This window comes from Nyctibius grandis, chromosome 4 (assembly GCF_013368605.1).
Source record: "Nyctibius grandis isolate bNycGra1 chromosome 4, bNycGra1.pri, whole genome shotgun sequence".
Classification (NCBI taxonomy): domain Eukaryota; kingdom Metazoa; phylum Chordata; class Aves; order Nyctibiiformes; family Nyctibiidae; genus Nyctibius; species Nyctibius grandis.
The window spans coordinates 67956929-67973999 of record NC_090661.1 but is presented as its reverse complement, the minus strand read 5'-3'; the positions used below and the strand labels follow the sequence as shown (position 1 = coordinate 67973999).

Below are 17071 nucleotides of genomic sequence, written 5' to 3'. Positions count from 1 at the left end.
AGGATTTTCAGTTCTCCAGGTGGTCCCTGCGTGAGCTGGAGGAGCAGCAACAGAAAGCCCCCAGACCCACTCTGGCAACACCAGGATAGTTTGGGATGCTGCAACACCAACTGTGTGGAAATCAATGGCAACCTCTCCCCTTGACGTCTGCAGGTTTAGAAAAAGCTGCGAGATCCTGGGCAGTGGTGGGAGAGGAGAAGCCTCACTAGAAATCCACACCTGCTTTGAGATCGAGAGCCAAGCAATGACTTTCAATTAGTTTCTCCTGCATCTTCTGTCCCAGCTTTGTGTCTTTAGTGATGGATCGAAAAAACTATATACAAGAGCCCTAGCTTAATCCCCTCGCCTTCTAAAGGTGCTGCAGAGCTCCAGTGGGTCTTTATTCCATGCTTATAGCTCCCCATTTCAGTGATGAAAGGCTTTAAAAGCCTGTTCACCTGTAGGCAGCTGGATGCTGGCTTGCTCTCCAGGCAGCATTGCGTTGGTATTAGCATCCACACAGCCCAGATGGTGACTGGTTTTCCTTCTGGTCCTTTCCCCAACCAGTTGTCACGGTTTAAAGCTGGGCTGGCTATTAACCAGGTGGCAGATGCTCTCTGTTAACCCTCTCCCCCCCCCCCCCGCAAGGGAAAGGGAAAGGGAAAAGGGAGAGAGACTTATGGGTTGGAAAGTTAAAACAGTTTTAATAAACTATAATAATGAAAAAGAATATAATAACAATAATAATAGAAATAACCAAATATATACAAATATGTACAAAACCAAGATCAAGAGCTTGGAAATCCTCCTCAGGCAAAGTTGCTCCCCCAGCACGGGCAGAGGGGAAAATGCAGCAGCTCCCCCCAGCACGGGCAGAGGGCAAAATGCAATAGCTCTCCCTGCCATCACACCTGCAGGCTTTTAACTGGAAAATTGGCAAAGCTGGTACCAATCAGTGGGAGACAGGAGGGCCCCTCCCTCCTGGGCCCCACCTCCAGGAGGCAGTGGGTTAGTGATAAATAAGAAAGTGAGAATGACGTGTGTGGGATGGAATACCTCGTTGGTCAATCTTGGGTCACCTGCCCTGTCTGCTCCCCCCTGCAGCTGTGACCCCCCTTTGGCTCTTCACTCGTAAGCAGTGAGGAATTTAGCAGTGACCTTGGTTTCTCTAAGACTAATTGGCCTGGTTTGGGCCAAACCAGGACACCAGTTTACAGTAGGTGATAGCAAAATTCATCCATCTTTGGCCATGTGGCAGGCTTGGCAAGCCCCCCAGCCCATCTGTACGTTTAAAGTAAAGATGGCTGGCATTAGTGTTATTGTTTGGCCAAACGTATGCAGAGCTGTCATGGCTTAGATTTGTTACAGATGGGTTTCTCGATATAGTCTAAGGCATTCTGCCAGCCAATTTTATATCTGTGTAAAAGTGATTGGCATCCCTATAAATAAAGCTTCTGTGGGGTTATAAATCTAAATATACTTATTCGTTAAATTATTTTTACATCTCAAGTGGGTTGCCATCCTGGGTTATCGTAAGTGAACCGTGCTCTTCACATGTGTGTTATCCACAGCTCCAGAAATGCAGCTTCTGAGGCTTTGAAATATTTTTTTCCCTTGGAAATATGTGTGTGTGAACTATCCATGAGTCCCTGTGCCATGGTGGGATGAAGGACCTTTTCACTGGGACCTCTTCACAGTCATCACTGGGAGATGGAGATCCATCCCATGTCCTGGAGACTGTTTTAGGCAGAGCTCCAGAAGTGGTAGTGGCTGTACATATGGGAATGTGAACACTTTCTTTTTTGGCTCACAACTTAGTATGACTTTGCTGGGGTATTTAGTCCTCCTGGCATGGTAAATACTATTTGCGTGGCTCCTTCAGCACTGGGAAAGACTCCCCCTCTAGCATCTCCATTCATGCCCTCAGGCGGGGCGTCTCGCAAAGGGTTTCTTCCCTCTGCGCCGTGGGCTGAGCTGTGTGGGAAAGGGGGTCTTTTCACCGCATTTAACCATCCCTGCTGTCATTTTGGCTACAGGAGCAAGGAAAAAAGTCCCCCATACCAGTTTTAGGCACTGCTGTGACCTGGGGAGGTGCGGAGATGGAGGGAGAGCCTGGTCAGCCACCCACACAGCCAGGCAGTGACGCAGGTGCTGGTAAATCTGGCTTGGTCTTTGAACAGGCTTATGAAAACACTGTGAGCTGTAACCTATAGTTTCTTTGGGTTTGTTTTCCTTCTCCTTTCAATGCATTTGAATATTCAGTAAATGATGCAGCGTAGAACACATGTGCCTGAGAGGCAGAATATCAGCCGCCTCACTTTCCTCAGTGATAACGTGCATCATTGAAAGTTAACCCATGATTTTAGCTTAGTTTCCTAATGAAAGGAAGCTTTAAAATTGGTCTGTCCATCTGCTTCTCCTTCCCCATCACTGACAATTCATCGAGTCCATTGGCTGGTTTTGTCCTCTCTTCCAGACTGATTTTGATCTCAAATATGTAGAGCTGCTGCATGTTTTGTCAAAACAGGCACTATGTTAGAAGGGTGTTGTGGAGGTTTTTTTAATGAGGGAAGGGATGCAGTGAAAACTCAGTCTGTACTAGATACCAGGAAATACACATAAATGTTACAAACATCCAAGCTGCAGAGTGCTTTAGCTGGATTTACCACATTATGAGACACCAGAGAGCCCATGCTGCAGGACTCTGCACAGACACGTAGGTGTTGCAGGGACAATGTTCACCTATGTGAATTCTCTGATGTCTAATAAATGTAAGTTCATCCTGCAGCCTTAATATAAATGTAGCTTATATTGCTTAGGCTCACAGAGGGAAGTCTCCTCTTTGTTAGTGTTGGTATTCCTTGTGCTGCTTGCCCCACTAAGTGTAGTTTCTGTAGTGTAGCAGGGTCAACGCAGTCTTGTAGGGTCTTCAGAGGCTGGTAGCAATATTTGCATATCTTGACCCATTGCTGGAGCTGGTTGCAGGTCTGTGTGCCATGTGGCATTGTGGAGTAGGGGGAGGACAAGCTGCTGGGATTTGGCATCCTGAAGGTTGGAGCTGGACAACAGTGTTGAAAACCTCACTATCTTCCACTGCTGGAAAGCTTTGTGTAGCAGATGAGCAGCAGATGGAGAGGAGGATCTGTCAAGCCTGAGTAGTGGGTCCTTGTGTCCCTGCCTCAGGGTTATATCTGATGCACGGTGGCTGAGTTGTAGCTGCATGGTGGAGGTGAAAGGTTGGCATCTCGGTTGTATCCTGAGGTACCAGGGGTGGCATATGGCTTGGACAGACTATTTGAAAAACTTAGAAGTTAACTGAATCACCTTGTCTGGTACGGGTAAGAGCGGAGATGACCTTGGCCATGGCCAGCAGACAGGGAGGTGGTGGCATCCGGGAGTGACATTCCCACAGTCCCTGTGTCCTGCTGCAGACCCTGATGCAGTACGTGAACCCCTTCCTCCCCAAACCAGCAAACAGCTCCTGGTGGCACATGTTACCCAGGCTCTGGAGGTCCTGGCATGGATGCCCAGAGCATCCATAAGGTAGTCTGGAGGTTATGGTATGACCAGCTGTGCTCAGCACTGCTGGGAGCTAGCTGCTGGTAGATGGGTCCTACGTGGGTGTGTAAGATCCTTGTAGCCTGTTATGTCTCATGGGGCAGGGAAGGGAGAGACCCCCAAAAGACCAGCCACCTACTTCCCTGCAGGGATACGATGGGATGTGAGCAGGACACGAACGTTCGTTGTGTTCTTGGTGAGCTGCCAAATGTTTGCATATCTGCCTGGCTTTTACTGGTGGGTGTCAATACTTTTGTCTACACCTGCTTTTTGTTCTCTGCTTTCCACCAGAGCTTGAATGCTTTGCAGCGTTGGGTTTTTTTATCTTTTTTTCTTTTTCCTCCATTTGGTGCCTTATTAAGAACACAGCTGAAGTACTGAGAGCCCAAACTAAACCTGTCTATTACGCATTACCCGATTAGACGCCATGGTAATAAGCATTTGAATCTAAAGTTAGATTAAGCAGGGAGCAGTCTGGGGCTGGATTTGCATAGCACACATTCCTTCTCCATATGACGTGTTGGTAAATCTGCTGAAAGTGAATTTATAAAGCGCCAGCGTGCTTCAAGTGTTCCTGCTAATGCATGGGTTGCTCCTCCCACAAGGCACTCAGCCGGGCAAAAAATGCCTGTGATTGCCTGGAAGATGCTTTTTCTCCTCTTGTCCTGCTCTCACAGCTCATATTGCGGTCGATGGGGACAAGTAGCTCTTGCCAGCTCTAAAAACCTGCATTAATGGTTTTTTTTTTTGTCTGTAGAAGCAGTTATTTCAGGGTGTTTTCTCTTTTTGTGGCAATCTCCTGTGGTAGTGAAGTGAATCTGGAGTTTTCAGGTACCTAAATCCAGTGTGCAGCTTCTTCAAGCTTTCACTGCAATGTTACATGTCTTCTGCTGGAAAATGCTGTGAAAATTTGTAATCCAAAGGCCATTTAATTTCCTTCCCCTGTGGACACTCACAAGATTGTGGATGATCTTCGTGTTCCTTTCTCTTTGAGTTATTTCATTAGTGTGCGTTTAGGGCGTCCAAACTTCAGGGTTAATCTGGAGTGGTGGGCTGCCAAGGTTAGACACAGAGGTAAATGTTTCCCAAGGTTCAGTGCAGTGGCTGGGCAGCAAACCTTCAGGCTCTCTGTTGTAGAGAGGGGTTTGAGATGGAGGTTCTGGATGTTGGAGGTTCTGGATCTTCTTGTTCCATTGTAGGGAGGGTTTGAGATAGGTGTGCCTGCTAAGAGCTAAGCAGAAAACAGCCTTATCCAGCCCCTTCTCATGGTGACCTCCATCTTGTGGGAGGTGTACGGCAACGATACCTTTGGGTGTCTGAAGAGAGATGCTCTGATGTTGTTGTGGTCCCTGAGCTGAAAAGCACCATCGCCGCTGGCTTGGCTTTGTTTTTTGGTTGTTAGGGCTCTGCTTAGTCACTTTAGGAGTGCAATTAATGTGGCTTGCCCTGCTTGAAGCCTTTGCCTGACCGGCTTGTGACCCTCATAGCATGGGCCTGAAGAAGCAGGAATTGAGGAATAAGGTTCATCTCACTGGGTTTCAAGCTCGGTTAGACATGCTGGGCTCTGCTTCATTATCAACGGTGTTGTCTGCGCTGTGTTGAAAGATCTGTTGAGCTGGTTAATGGAAAGCTGCAACCCTGAGTGGCTCCTCTTGGCAAGAAGCTCAGTCGTGACCTCCGCTGCTAGAGCTGTTCCAGTTTGGAAGCTACTAAAGGAATGGGGGTGTGTTCTGGAGTGTTGGGGACGCACTTTCACACAGGAGAGCTGGGCGGACCTGGCGTCAGTCAAATACATCGCCCTGAAGCCAGTAAAGGAGGGGAGCTTTGAAGGAATATCATGAAGGTGCTGATCACCAGCAGTACTGTGAAGCCTTGCCCAGGTAGCAGATGTGAAGACCTCTGCAAGACCCTGCCACCACCAGGACTCAAGAACCCTCAAAGAGGTGAAGATCTCCATTGCTTTGGGTTGTGAGTGAACCGAATCGGTGTCGATGCAGAGAAGTACTTTCACTTTGCTGGCCAGAGTGGTGGACTCCAACACCACACAAGAAGTCGTCTGCAAGGAGTTGTGAGTTTGGAAAGGGCCAGGAGCATCGAGGACTGGTTCAACGACTCAGGAAGGTGAGTGAAATGATGGTGTTGAACCATGGAGCATCTCTGCAGAGGTAGCAGTGGGCACACGGGAAGGAGCTGGTGGATGGAAGAGGGCAGAGCGTGGTGCTGTACCCCAACAGAAATGGGTGACATTGTGGCTTTCTGAGCCTGTGTCATACCTGCGGTGGCTGCTGAGAAGGTATATTTGTGCTTGTGGATGTGTCTGGAGTGTGGCTAGTCCCAAATATGTGAACACTCAAACTGCCCTTCTGCAGCAGATGAGATTAAATTAAAAACTTCAAACACAGTTATCTTCTCTCAGGGTGTCTGAGCCTCTCAGCATCCCCTTGGGTCACTTTTTCAAGCAGTTCTTTGCAATTGCGAAGCTGTGGTTTTTTTGCCTTTTTTAATGAAAAGGGAGATCGTTGTATAAATATCTACAGGGATGGGAAGTTTGTATTGCAATTTGTGGCGGGTGCAGTGTGAAAACCTGCAAAGAGGAGAAATGCGCTTCTGTACGTAGCTTTGGTAGGGAGGTGGCGGCTGTCGCTGCGATATTGCGCCTTCGAGGAGGGCTTCCTCACTGGAACGTTGGCTCCAGTGCGATGGAGAGGCTCATTTTTTAAGCAGCATATAGAGATGAAGGCAGGCAGGATGCGTGAAGCATTAGCGATGCTACGGATGCCCTGTTTGGACTTCAAAGTGTCTGGGGAAAACCAGATGTTGTTAAATCAGTGCACAAGAGAAAAAATAAAAATCCTGTGCGTGTAGTCGGTGTGGTTAAATTTGGTTTGTATTGATGCTGCTGATGCTGATACTTTCCTGGATTAAGCATTAAAATAGCCTCTATTGATTTTTAGATGCATCCTCTTGGGATATCCACCGGACAGACATTCCCCTCTGGATGATCCTGCCGGGGAAGAGGGACCTTCCTTTGGTCCATCCCCAGCAACGATGTGTTGGCTGACTCCTGAGCAAGCCCTTCCTTGCTCCCTGCCATCGGCGGGAGTCAGTGTAGTTAGGCAATCAAAACAGCATGCCTCCATTAAGGCAGGTCCTCCAAATTGCTGGTGGTGGGTTTGAGCAGCTCTGCTGGGAAGGCCAAGTCCTGCTCTCCTGCAGCTCCATCCTGGTCAAAGCACATCGTGTTGCATCCACTTAAAAAAATATAATTAAGCCTTCCAATTAGTCCCGCCTGCTGTGCTCGCATGCTTTTCTTTATTATGTTTAAATGCAAACAGTCTTTTAGTGCAATGTGATAAAAATTGCTACTTTTTCCCAGGCATGGTGGGAGCAGGCGTCATGTTGGAGCTGTTGGGATCGCGTTGTGCCTGACGTGAGCTTGTATATATGGTTTTTCTGCATTCGTCTGCTGAAGCACGGGGAGGGTTTAGTGTCGTACTGGAAGGGAAGCGGCCAGTGGGCCATTTCTGCCATCAGACATTTTTATCAAGGAATTCCCAATGCCAGGTTCATAGTTTGGGGGGAGAAATCACTCTGGATTAATGTCAGGATTTAAAAATTGTTAAAGGGAAATCAGCTTTGCAGATAGATTGTGGCGTGTAGGCCAGCTGAGAGATCTGACAAATGTGGGTTTTTTTGCTTTGGGCACTTTCTGGACTAGAAGTTTAATGATACCTACCCATCAGGGTCCCTGTTAGGAAGGACTCCTGTTTACAGCAGCTTCCACCCAGTTTCCAGTTTGAAAGAGAAAAAACCCGGCTTGCTACGCACCACAAGCTGCAAGAAGGGCAACAAATCTGGTGAAGGGTCTGGAGAACAAGTCTTACGAGGAGTGGCTGAGGGAACTGGGGGTATTTAGTCTGGAGAACAGGAGGCTGAGGGGAGACCTTATCTCTCTCTACAACTACCTGAAAGGAGGGTGTAGCGAGGCGGGTGTTGGTCTCTTCTCCCAAGTAACAAGTGATGGGACGAGTGGAAACAGCCTCAAGTTGCACCAGGGCAGGTTTAGATTGGATATCAGGACAAAATTCTTCACTGAAGAGGTTGTCAAATATTGGTAGGGGCTGCCCAGGAAAGTGGTTGAGTCACCATCCCTGGAGGTATTTAAAAGACGGGTAGATGTGGTGCTTAGGGACATGGTTTAGTGGTGGGCTTGGTAGCGTTAGGTTAATAGTTGGACTCGATGATCTTAAAGGTCCTTTCCAACCAAAACAAGTCTATGATTCTGTGATTCTATGAACACTAGTGGTTCCAGTAGCCTCACCTTAAGCATGGATAATCCTAAAAATCTCCCAGCATGACCCAAAACTAGCCCACCGGGACTCAGCCGGTAGCAACTCATTGCCTTGCCATAGTGGTGGCCCCACAGCAGCCGTTGCTGTGCTGATGGACTGGAAGTGTTTGCTGCTGAGCAACATGGAAACTCCGGTTTACGATGCCAAATTAATTAAGAGGCTCTCAGGTTTTACACTCGGAGAGCCTGTCTCACCCTGGGGATTACTGCTGAAATGGGTAGCAGTGAAATGGAAAGCTCAGCAGTGAGGCTTTGCGTACGATATATCAAGGTCAGAGCCCGAATATTGACTGGAGGAGCAGGGCTTGAGGCTGGGGGGGGGAGGAAAAAAGGGGGAATTAAAATAAAGAAAAGCTTTTATTGAACTGTTGTTCTCCAGGAAAAGGCTAATTGGCAAACAAATATCCTCTTCCAGTGGGAAGTACAGCTCCTCTCTCCTCGCTTGCCAGGCTGTTGAGTTTTTATTGACAAAAGCTTTGCATCATCAAAGGGAGTAGTCGGAGCTGGGAGTGATCTTAGAAATGAAATTACTTAAATCCACATCCTTTCAGATGGAGAGGGGAATATGGAGAGGGGAAGTCTCCTTCCAACTGCCGGCACCCGACATCTTGGGAGGTTTCTGATCACCGAAGCTGTTCTTCCTGACTAATTATATGTAACTGTTGATGCGCTGGGGTCGGATGCACAGCTCAGCATTATCAGCCTCCTGGAGGTGTGTTGTACTTTGTGTGAGCATTTTCCCCAACTGGGGCCAAAAGCAGTGATGGAAATGGAGTGGGGGTGGATGTTGGCTTGTGCTTGTGCCAGGTGATGAGGATGGAGCTGAGATAGAGGAGGATGCTCAGCGGGGCTGCAGCAGCCCCCTGAGCTGCCCAGCAGGTCTTGCATCCCTCTCTTGACTGCTTTTGGCCTTGAGGGCTGCCTGGCCAAGGCTTGGCATCACCGAGCCCTGACACCCGCAAAGGCTCCCTGAGAGACCAGGTTCAAATAGCAAGGACAGCTTCTGTGAGGGTCTTCTCTGCAAGGCTGCGGGCGTTCAGGAGAGCCCAGGGTCGGTGCTAATCCCTCCCGTGCATGACCTCGGCTCTGAAAGGGCTGTATCTGCCCCTTTGAGCCTCACCACAATGCAGCGCTGGTAGCTGCCACCCCAAAACAAGAGCGAGGTGAGGGGAGCAGCGGGAGGGATGGCCCCTCACATCACCTTTCCTTTCTGCTGGCTTTTTCTGTGCTGCCTTTTGAAGCCAGGACGGGGCACGAGGAGAGCAGGGGGATGCTTCAGCATCCTTCCTGGAGAGCCCCCCACCACCTCCGCCTCCCTCCACCTTCCTGGGAAGCCTCTTGGGCTTAACCCACTTCCGACAAGTGTTGGGCCGCGGTTTTAGGATGCGAATCATTCAGGGCATTTAAGGGAGCAATATGTGACTTGAAAACTCTTTCTTCCTCCCACCACCACCCCACCTCAGTTTTTGGTTTGCTTCTGCAAAAGAAGGACCTCAAATCCACACGGCTGCTGGAAAAAAGGCACGTATGTGTTTGTAGAATTGGATCGTTTAGCACCCTAGTGAGTACTAAGAAATATATACATATATTTATATAGGTTCCCAAACTGGGTCTTGTCTGTGGTACTACACTTGTTGTCCTTGTTCCTGAAATAAATGGCATTTGCCCAAGCTGATGTGCTGGAGCTCCCTAAGAAGCGGTCTGTAGCGGTTTAGAGGACCTGGTGCCAGCGCTCAGCTCATCACTGATTAAATTTACCCTTTTAGTGGAGAAGTCATGACCTCCTTCAGTGTTACTGTGCCACTTGCCATCTAGCTGACTGAGAAACTTCCAGTAGGGTTTGGTTTTTAATCCTCAAAAACTAAACAAAGTTGTGCTCCAGCAGCATCTTCCCTAGTTGGATTCATCTGTGCATTGAGCTGTGCTGGTCTCTGCAACTACAGTGGGGTAAAGGGCTGTGTGGGGATCCCTGGGACAGCTCCCGCTGCAGAGGATGGATGCTGCAAGCCCTCAGCATCTTCTCCTTGGACCCAAGCTTATCTCTATGCCCTGGGACAGATGTGGTCCTGCAAGACACCGGCAGCCATCCCCTGCTCCGGACTTCTGCTGGCTTGCCAAACTGAGCGGTGCTGCTTTGAGGATTGATTTCAGTTGGAGAGCGTTAAGACAGATCTCATCTCGCCCTGCTGTGCACCACGCTCTTCCCTCCCCAAAAACTGGGTTGCAGAGTCAACAGCGCGTGTGCTTCCCTTGGCGGGGAGCTTGCTCCTGCGCTGGAGAGGCGACAGGCAAGCCAGACCATGATATTCTCACAGTGTGATGGAGGTTGTTGCTCTTTTCCCCGTAGTAGCATCATCAACACCTCCAGATGGGAGCCCCATACAGACACGTACAAAAAAGTCTCTCGCAGCACTTTTCCTGCTTGCAGTAGGTGTAAATTTTGTTTAAATGGAAAAAGGAGGGCTCTTTGTGGTGTGTTACAAATTTGTGAAACTTTTTTTTTTCCTCACTGGTGAATATGTAAGTGTTTACTGGCTCTGTGAATAAACTGGTTTGATTTTTCTTGCTGCACCCTGCATTTCACCATTGAGCCACCGAAGCTCGTCTGCCCTTGAGCAGAGCAAAATGTTTTCTTGCGAGGCAGCAGGCCCAGATGTATGCTTCAGCGTGTGACGAATGTCACAATAAAAGGAAAGAATACAAAGAGGAGGCGACGCATTTTAGGCGAGGGTTGGGTTTTTGAGGATGCTGGCAGATGGACCTTTCTGGGAGTGAGCCGAGAGCCTGTGACTGCAGCCAGCTCCTGCCGGCATCAGGGGCAGTGTGCTGGTGGCCTTTGGGTACTGGGCAGCCCCAGCAAGGTTTGGAGATGCAAAACGTTCTTTGTTGGGTTCGTGGAGTATAACAGGATTTCTGGGAAGGGGAAGGAATGTCTGAGGTAATTCAGGATTTGGCAGAAGTGTTTATAAATCCATGAAACCGAAGTCTTTGAGATTTGTTTACGCTGAGAATTGTGACTCTTGTGATTTAGCCATGAGTCAGGCTCCTCCTGGCAGCTGATTCTTCTGCGGCATCACAGGAAGGGTCCCATCCCCATCCCCTTTTACGGCTGCTGTTTCATGGGTGGGTGGAGGGGGAAAAGGCAGTCATCAAATAGTTTAAAGCTTTTTAGCCAAGTGCTTTGGGGATTTTTTCCCCTCTTGCCGACACTCATGGATTTCCACCAAACACAAACGTTCCTTTCCTGTGCACCCTGTGCGTGAAAACAGCTTTACACCGAAAAAAAAGAGGTTTTTGGAAATGCATGTGGGAGCTTGTGGGCAAAAAGTTGTCTTTGTTGCTTTTAACGGGAGCAGCACCGTGCTCAGTGCTGGGTCCGTGCTGGAGGTGCTGGTGACTAGCTCAGGGCCTCTGCACTTCTGTGTTAGAGGGAAGGTGGCTTCTGCTTAGGGGAAGGCAATCCTGTTTCTTAGCTTTTCATCCACACAAAGGATTAATTTCTTTTTTTTTTTTTTTTAATTAAATAACACTTGGGTCTTCCTCTTTTAAAAAGATTTCTTTGCACTGGCTTTGGTGCAAATTAGAAACAGAGCAGCACTTCTCACTCTGGAAATGGGCAAAAGCCTAAATGTTGCTGCCTGGTTGGATGGGCAGAACACTGCGCACACGTTTCAGAGGGTTCGCAATCAGGATCAAACCTAAGAAGAGGCTGGGTTACAATCAGAGCCAAGGAGGGTGCTGGCTCTCTTGAGTCCATAAGGTGAAAAGTCAAAACATGTCCAGAGAAGGCTTTGCTGTTTCTCAGGGGATGCCTCAAACGTACAGCTGGTCTGAAAAATGCTGTGGGAGCATCCAGCTTTTATTGCTGTGGAGGTCTGGATGTGACATATCGTGGGAGGAAAATCATCTGGAATTGTTTGTTTAAAAAAACAATGTAAAGTAATTAGCGGGTTTGATGTGCACTGTGCCGTGCACTGGGTGTTATATGCACAGAGGGAGGGTGCTCCATTGCTCACCAGTGGGATGGGACAAGCACAGGGTGCAACGTGTGGGATGCCAGTTTTCTGCCTTCTATGTGCTGGCAAAAGTGATCCATGATGTGTGGCTCTAGAACTTGCTGGGGGTGACAGTGTCTTGCAAAACTGCCCACCAATGCCAAGCACCTCCTGGTCACCACCGGCCAAGGAGGTCACTTTGCAGTGATGGAAGAGAGTCAGAAAATTTCCATCGGCTGGGAGCATCCCAGGCTGTGCCGAAACTCTCAAGGGTGCGGCATGGCCCAAGATGCTGAAATCAGTCAGGGCTTGGCAGAGACGATCCGTGAGTGTTACTGCACTTGCACAAAAATACTCTCCCCTTGTGCAATGCACTGAAATAAAGCTCCCCATTGAGAAAGACCTCGCTCGGGATCTTGCATCCTTGTTTTCGGAGGGGATGGGAGAGGAGCCAGAAAAAGAGCACGCTAATATTCATATTTGAGGATTTAGCTCCTAGCTTCTGGGCGGGTTTGGGGGCGGGTGTGAAGGGGAGCGTGCACGCTCCTTTGCATGTGTTTGTACCCTTGCTGGGTATTTTTAGGCTGCAGACCGCAATGCTGCAATACGAGTGCTGGCTTTAAACCAGCTTGTTGGGGCATCGGTCACAGACAGGGTTTGGCAGCCCATTGCTCCACATGGGCTAATTTAACTTGCTGAGGAGGCTGTTGAATATGCAAGCGGTAATTGCTACTCTGCTTTCCCTAAAGCCAAGGTGGAAGCGACACTGGGGTCCAATTTTCTCCTAATAACTGATTTCATTTAAGCACTGCTCAGGGCTATGTAGGCTTGATGCTTTTTATTTAGGGCTGGTGAAAACAACAAAACTTGTCTCTCTGTGCATCGCTGAGCTGCAGCCCATGGCTTCTGTCCTGTGTGGGGACGCCAGTCGGTCCTGGTGGCGTGTGTGGGCTAAGCTCCTTCTCCTCCTCTTCATCCTTTTCTCCCTGGGCTTCCAGGCTGAGCCTGTCACACACACATTTCCACCCTTGTTTCTGTGAAAGCAAAGTTGTTTGGGAATGATTCAGCCCCATCGGTTCTGCCTTGGGATTTGGGGTTTGGCTAGAAGTTCTCTCAATGACCCTTCCCGTACTGTCTTCTCTGGCTCTGTACATAAAGGGGCAATTAAACTTAATTTCTTCTGGCCCGCTCAATAGTAAAGGCCAGAAGGCACCATTAGATCACAATCTGACTTAAATTTATTGATCTAATTAGTGCTCAAAGGTATAAACGGGAGGTGGGAGCAGGACACTTAACATGTGATGCTGCGTGGAACTGGTCCCTTTTGCTCTCCTAATGCAAGCCTCCAGGTTGCCAGGGGCTGTTGTTTTTTCTCCTTGAATAACCAATTTTTATAGGATGTGCAGGGAAACTGTGTAGCTGGGCTTTGTTCTGACGATGCAATCTGCGCTGTCTGCAGCTCCCAACGACCTGCCGGGGAGCCATGTTTAGATTTTGATCCATCACGTCAATGAATATTTGTCAGCGTTCTGAAGGTTTAATGCTATTTGCCTGGTAGCTAACATATTCTCTCTCTAACCTTTTTTAGCTCGATTGCTAATAACGTACAGCCCACTCAGCCTACACTATAGAGTGGTTTGGTTTTTTTGAATTGTTTATAGATGAAAATGAGTAACCTCAGTAGCTCCAGAGCTGGAAGCAGCTCAAAAATACCTTGTCTTGGTTGCTACATGACTGTCTGCTTTAAAACCCAAAATAAAATCTTGCTTTTTGTTCTGTCATTCAAACTCCTCGTAAAACATCGTCAGGACCATGTATCTGTGAAAAGCAGGTGTTCTGATAAAAGCTTTCTGTACGTTTTTGCAAACCCAAGTCGGAGCTTGTACGTAGCAGCAGGTTTCAAGGACGAGGTTGATGTGGTGTTGAAAAGGGGATGGAAAACACCCCGTGGAAAAGGAGATTTGGTCTGTTTGCTCCTGACCAGCTGCAGGAGCAGGATCAGGCCCAGCTCTGGGAATGGCGGGGCCGTACTCATGGACTGGGAATGACCAAGCAACCAAACTTTGCACAGCTGAGGATATGTGGGTCAGGACCAAGCTCCTGAGCCAGGTATGAAGCGCTGGGCAGCCACCAGCATCTCCCTCTGCGCCGTGCTCCTCATGGCTCTTCAAAACCCAAACCTGCAGCATTTTCTTCTGTGTTGGAGGGGAGAGAGGTCTGCATGTCTTAGTTTAATTTTTTGTTTCACTCGCTCCTTTAGGAAAGAAATTCCCCAGTAGATCCAAAACCCCTCTTAACACGAAGGGATGCCAGCAGCCTGCTAATGGATTTTCTGCGGTGCTGGCTGCTGGGGAGCCACGATGAGAGAGATTTCATGGCAGCTGAAATTCCTCCAGTGGCTGCATTTTTCTAAATCCAAGATGCTAAATGTGAAATGAGATTTGGGATTCTTCAGGAAGGGGGGACCCTCCGGACTGGGCACAGAGCAGTTGCACAGCCTGGGATTATCCCCTATGAAGACCCAATAGCTGTTTCCCATCGTTTCTGGTTCAGCAGATGGTTACATCATGTGCTAAAAACATGCTGTTGAATATAATTTCAAGGGTCAGATCCTTTATTAAAGTAATGTAGCTAGAGCCTGAATTTTCTGCAAGGTCCCTATTTTGGGAGGGCAGCGTTTGCCGCGCAAATGGTGGTGCAGGGTCTGACCCAAGGTCTGCCCCCAACCTGCCTCCAGTGCTGGCTCTCCACGGGGCACAGTGGCTGTTTATTTAGGCATATAAATCTGTAGTTGGAGGGGAATGGCTGGCTCCAGGGAGATTAGACACTCCTTTCCAAATGCTGACCTTTTTTCCCAAGTCTCTTCGTAGCTTTGTTAATAAATCTGAGTCATCCATATTTCAACCTTCTGCATTAACTTGGCTGTTTGTCCTGTCTCTTAACATCTCAGCGTCTTGTTTTGCAGAGATAAAATGTGTGGGTGTGTGGCTTTATAAGGCAAATGTGTAGGCTTTTTAAAAACTCTCTGCTTTGCTGGTTGATTTGTCTCGTTAGGGTGTTTCTCCGCTGTCCCCATTCCTCATAGGTGGCCCTCCTCTTCTATCGTTGACTCGACAGTCCCAATTTTGGGGCAGTATTGGCCTGGTCCTTGCCGTTATCAGTCAGGCAAGGCACACGTCTTCTGCCCTGAGCTTTCTCCCAACCTGAGTTCCAGAAATCAGCAAAACCTGAGCAACCGCTGGCGTGAGCGATGCCCATCGTAAGCAGTGCACAGGGAAGCCTGAGCTATCAGCACCGTGTGATTTTTATCAGCTGAAATTGCGTCTTGTAAATATTTACTGGAATTTCAAGTAGGGTTTATCTAATTAAAGCCAAGTAAAACTTTCCATGAAAAGGAGCCGCCCAACCAGCGGTTGCTGGTGGATGTTTAGGGACACGTATAAGAGCTGGGGGGAGAATACAGGATATTTTCTCAGCTCTGCTGCTGTCTGTGGCTCGGGGCATCCTGAGCCATGTGAGGTCTTCAAGCAGCGAGTCACCCGTGCTGGGGACCATGTACCTGGTGGGCCCAAGCACATCTAGCTGTTCCTGGCAGCACCCTCCCAAATTTGCCATATGCCTGGAAGGACAGAGACAGGGGCTGGCCCGGCTGCCACGGCACAGGGAGGCCAGCGGGGATTTGCTGGGATTTGCAGCAGTGGTGGGTGTCCAGGACCCCTCTCCCTACGGGGATGGCCGTGCATCCCCCTGCCACTGCCGGCTGCGGCACAAGGCAAGCAAATGCATCTTTTTAATTCGCGTGTTTGTCAAGGTTGCCAGGACTGTAAACGTCAAATCTGAGGAGAAATATTTGGCACGTAAACCGTCTCCGCTCTTCCCCTCCAAACCGAGCACGTGGGTGGCTTTGATTCCTCCTCCCCTCGGCGGGACGGGAGCACGCAGTGCTGCGGGGCGGCTGCTCAAGCCTCCTCTCTTCTCTTTCCCTCAGGATCTAGTGCCCAGGAGGGAGGGACGCAGAGGATTTCGGCCATGGCCCCAAGGAAGAGGAGCGGTCGGGGGATCTCCTTCATCTTCTGCTGCTTTCGCAGCAGTGACCACCCTGAGATCACGTACCGGCTGCGCAATGACAGCAGCTTCGCCCTGCAGACCATGGAGCCTGCGCTGCCCATGCCGCCAGTGGAGGAGCTGGACGTCATGTTCACCGAGCTGGTGGTAAGTAGGATGCTTTTTACTTTTTTTTTTTTTCCCCCCCCTCTTTCTAGTCTCCCCAGGCTTGGTTTTGAGTTTTCAGGCAAGCTTTGATGTGAAGGGAGTATCAGGGACTGCTGTTGGGAGCGGTTCTGTGCTGAACCTTGAGCTCTGCTCCTCCTTGAAGTCCTGCTAGTTTGGAGTGACTTCTCTTTCTCGTTAGAAAGCCTTGATTTTGTAGAGCAGGGCTTGGAGGCTAGTCTGGCTTTGTGCACCTCCAGGGTGATGCAGGGGTGTCTGAGCCAGTAAAGCAGGTTGTTCCCCGTAGGTGCAAACTATTTGCTGGGCACTCTGCTACTCAGAAATCCTTGGGTTTGGGCTAAATTGAGATTTGGAGAGTCGGGATATTGTTTCTCTGTCCCTCAGTATCAAAACTCTGAAAGACGTGGATCTTCGATGGCCCCAGAGTGCTCCACTTTGAGTTGATTCAGCAGTGAAATGGGGCTTCTCTACGGTGGTTTGATGCATAGAGGGAGCTTGAAGTTGTGGTGCTGGTCAGTCACGCCTCATGGTACAGCATGTCCCATTAGATGCTAGGCAGCATGGTTTTGGTGAGCCAGGCCACTTGGTAGAGGAGAGCTCCAGGTTGTGTTATGAGAGCCAGTTTTGCCCAGATGTCCTTCTCCGTGGGCCAGATGAGACGTCTGTCAGACTGGGACACCCAACGCAGGATGGTGGGGATGAGATGCCCTGTGGCAGGACCTCTTCTTGCAGCAGTCCTGCAAAACGCTGCCGGTCGGGTTTGGTTTGTTCAGGTGGAGTGACTGCCTCTGTTCCATGTTTTTCTCCACTGATAACTTGGCCAAATCAGATTTTCCTGGGGAAGTTCTTTCCCATGGAAAACTCTCCCTGTGCCCCAGCCAAAGGCGGCATAAGGGCTTGTTGTGCTGAGGTTCAGCATAGCATCCCAGGAGGCATCCATGGAGGCTCACGCGCTGGA

The 17071-nt window shown here is 49.2% G+C and overlaps 1 protein-coding gene across 1 annotated transcript in view; it reads left to right on the top strand.

The window, feature by feature from the left end:
- The window catches only part of DAAM1 (dishevelled associated activator of morphogenesis 1), a 100770-nt gene that overhangs the window by 24226 nt on the left and 59473 nt on the right, over window positions 1–17071 (top strand). The window contains exon 3 of the mRNA XM_068398852.1: window positions 15872–16095. Coding sequence (XP_068254953.1) covers window positions 15913–16095 — 183 coding nt within the window. The 5' untranslated portion in view covers window positions 15872–15912. The remainder of the gene's footprint in view (window positions 1–15871; window positions 16096–17071) is intronic.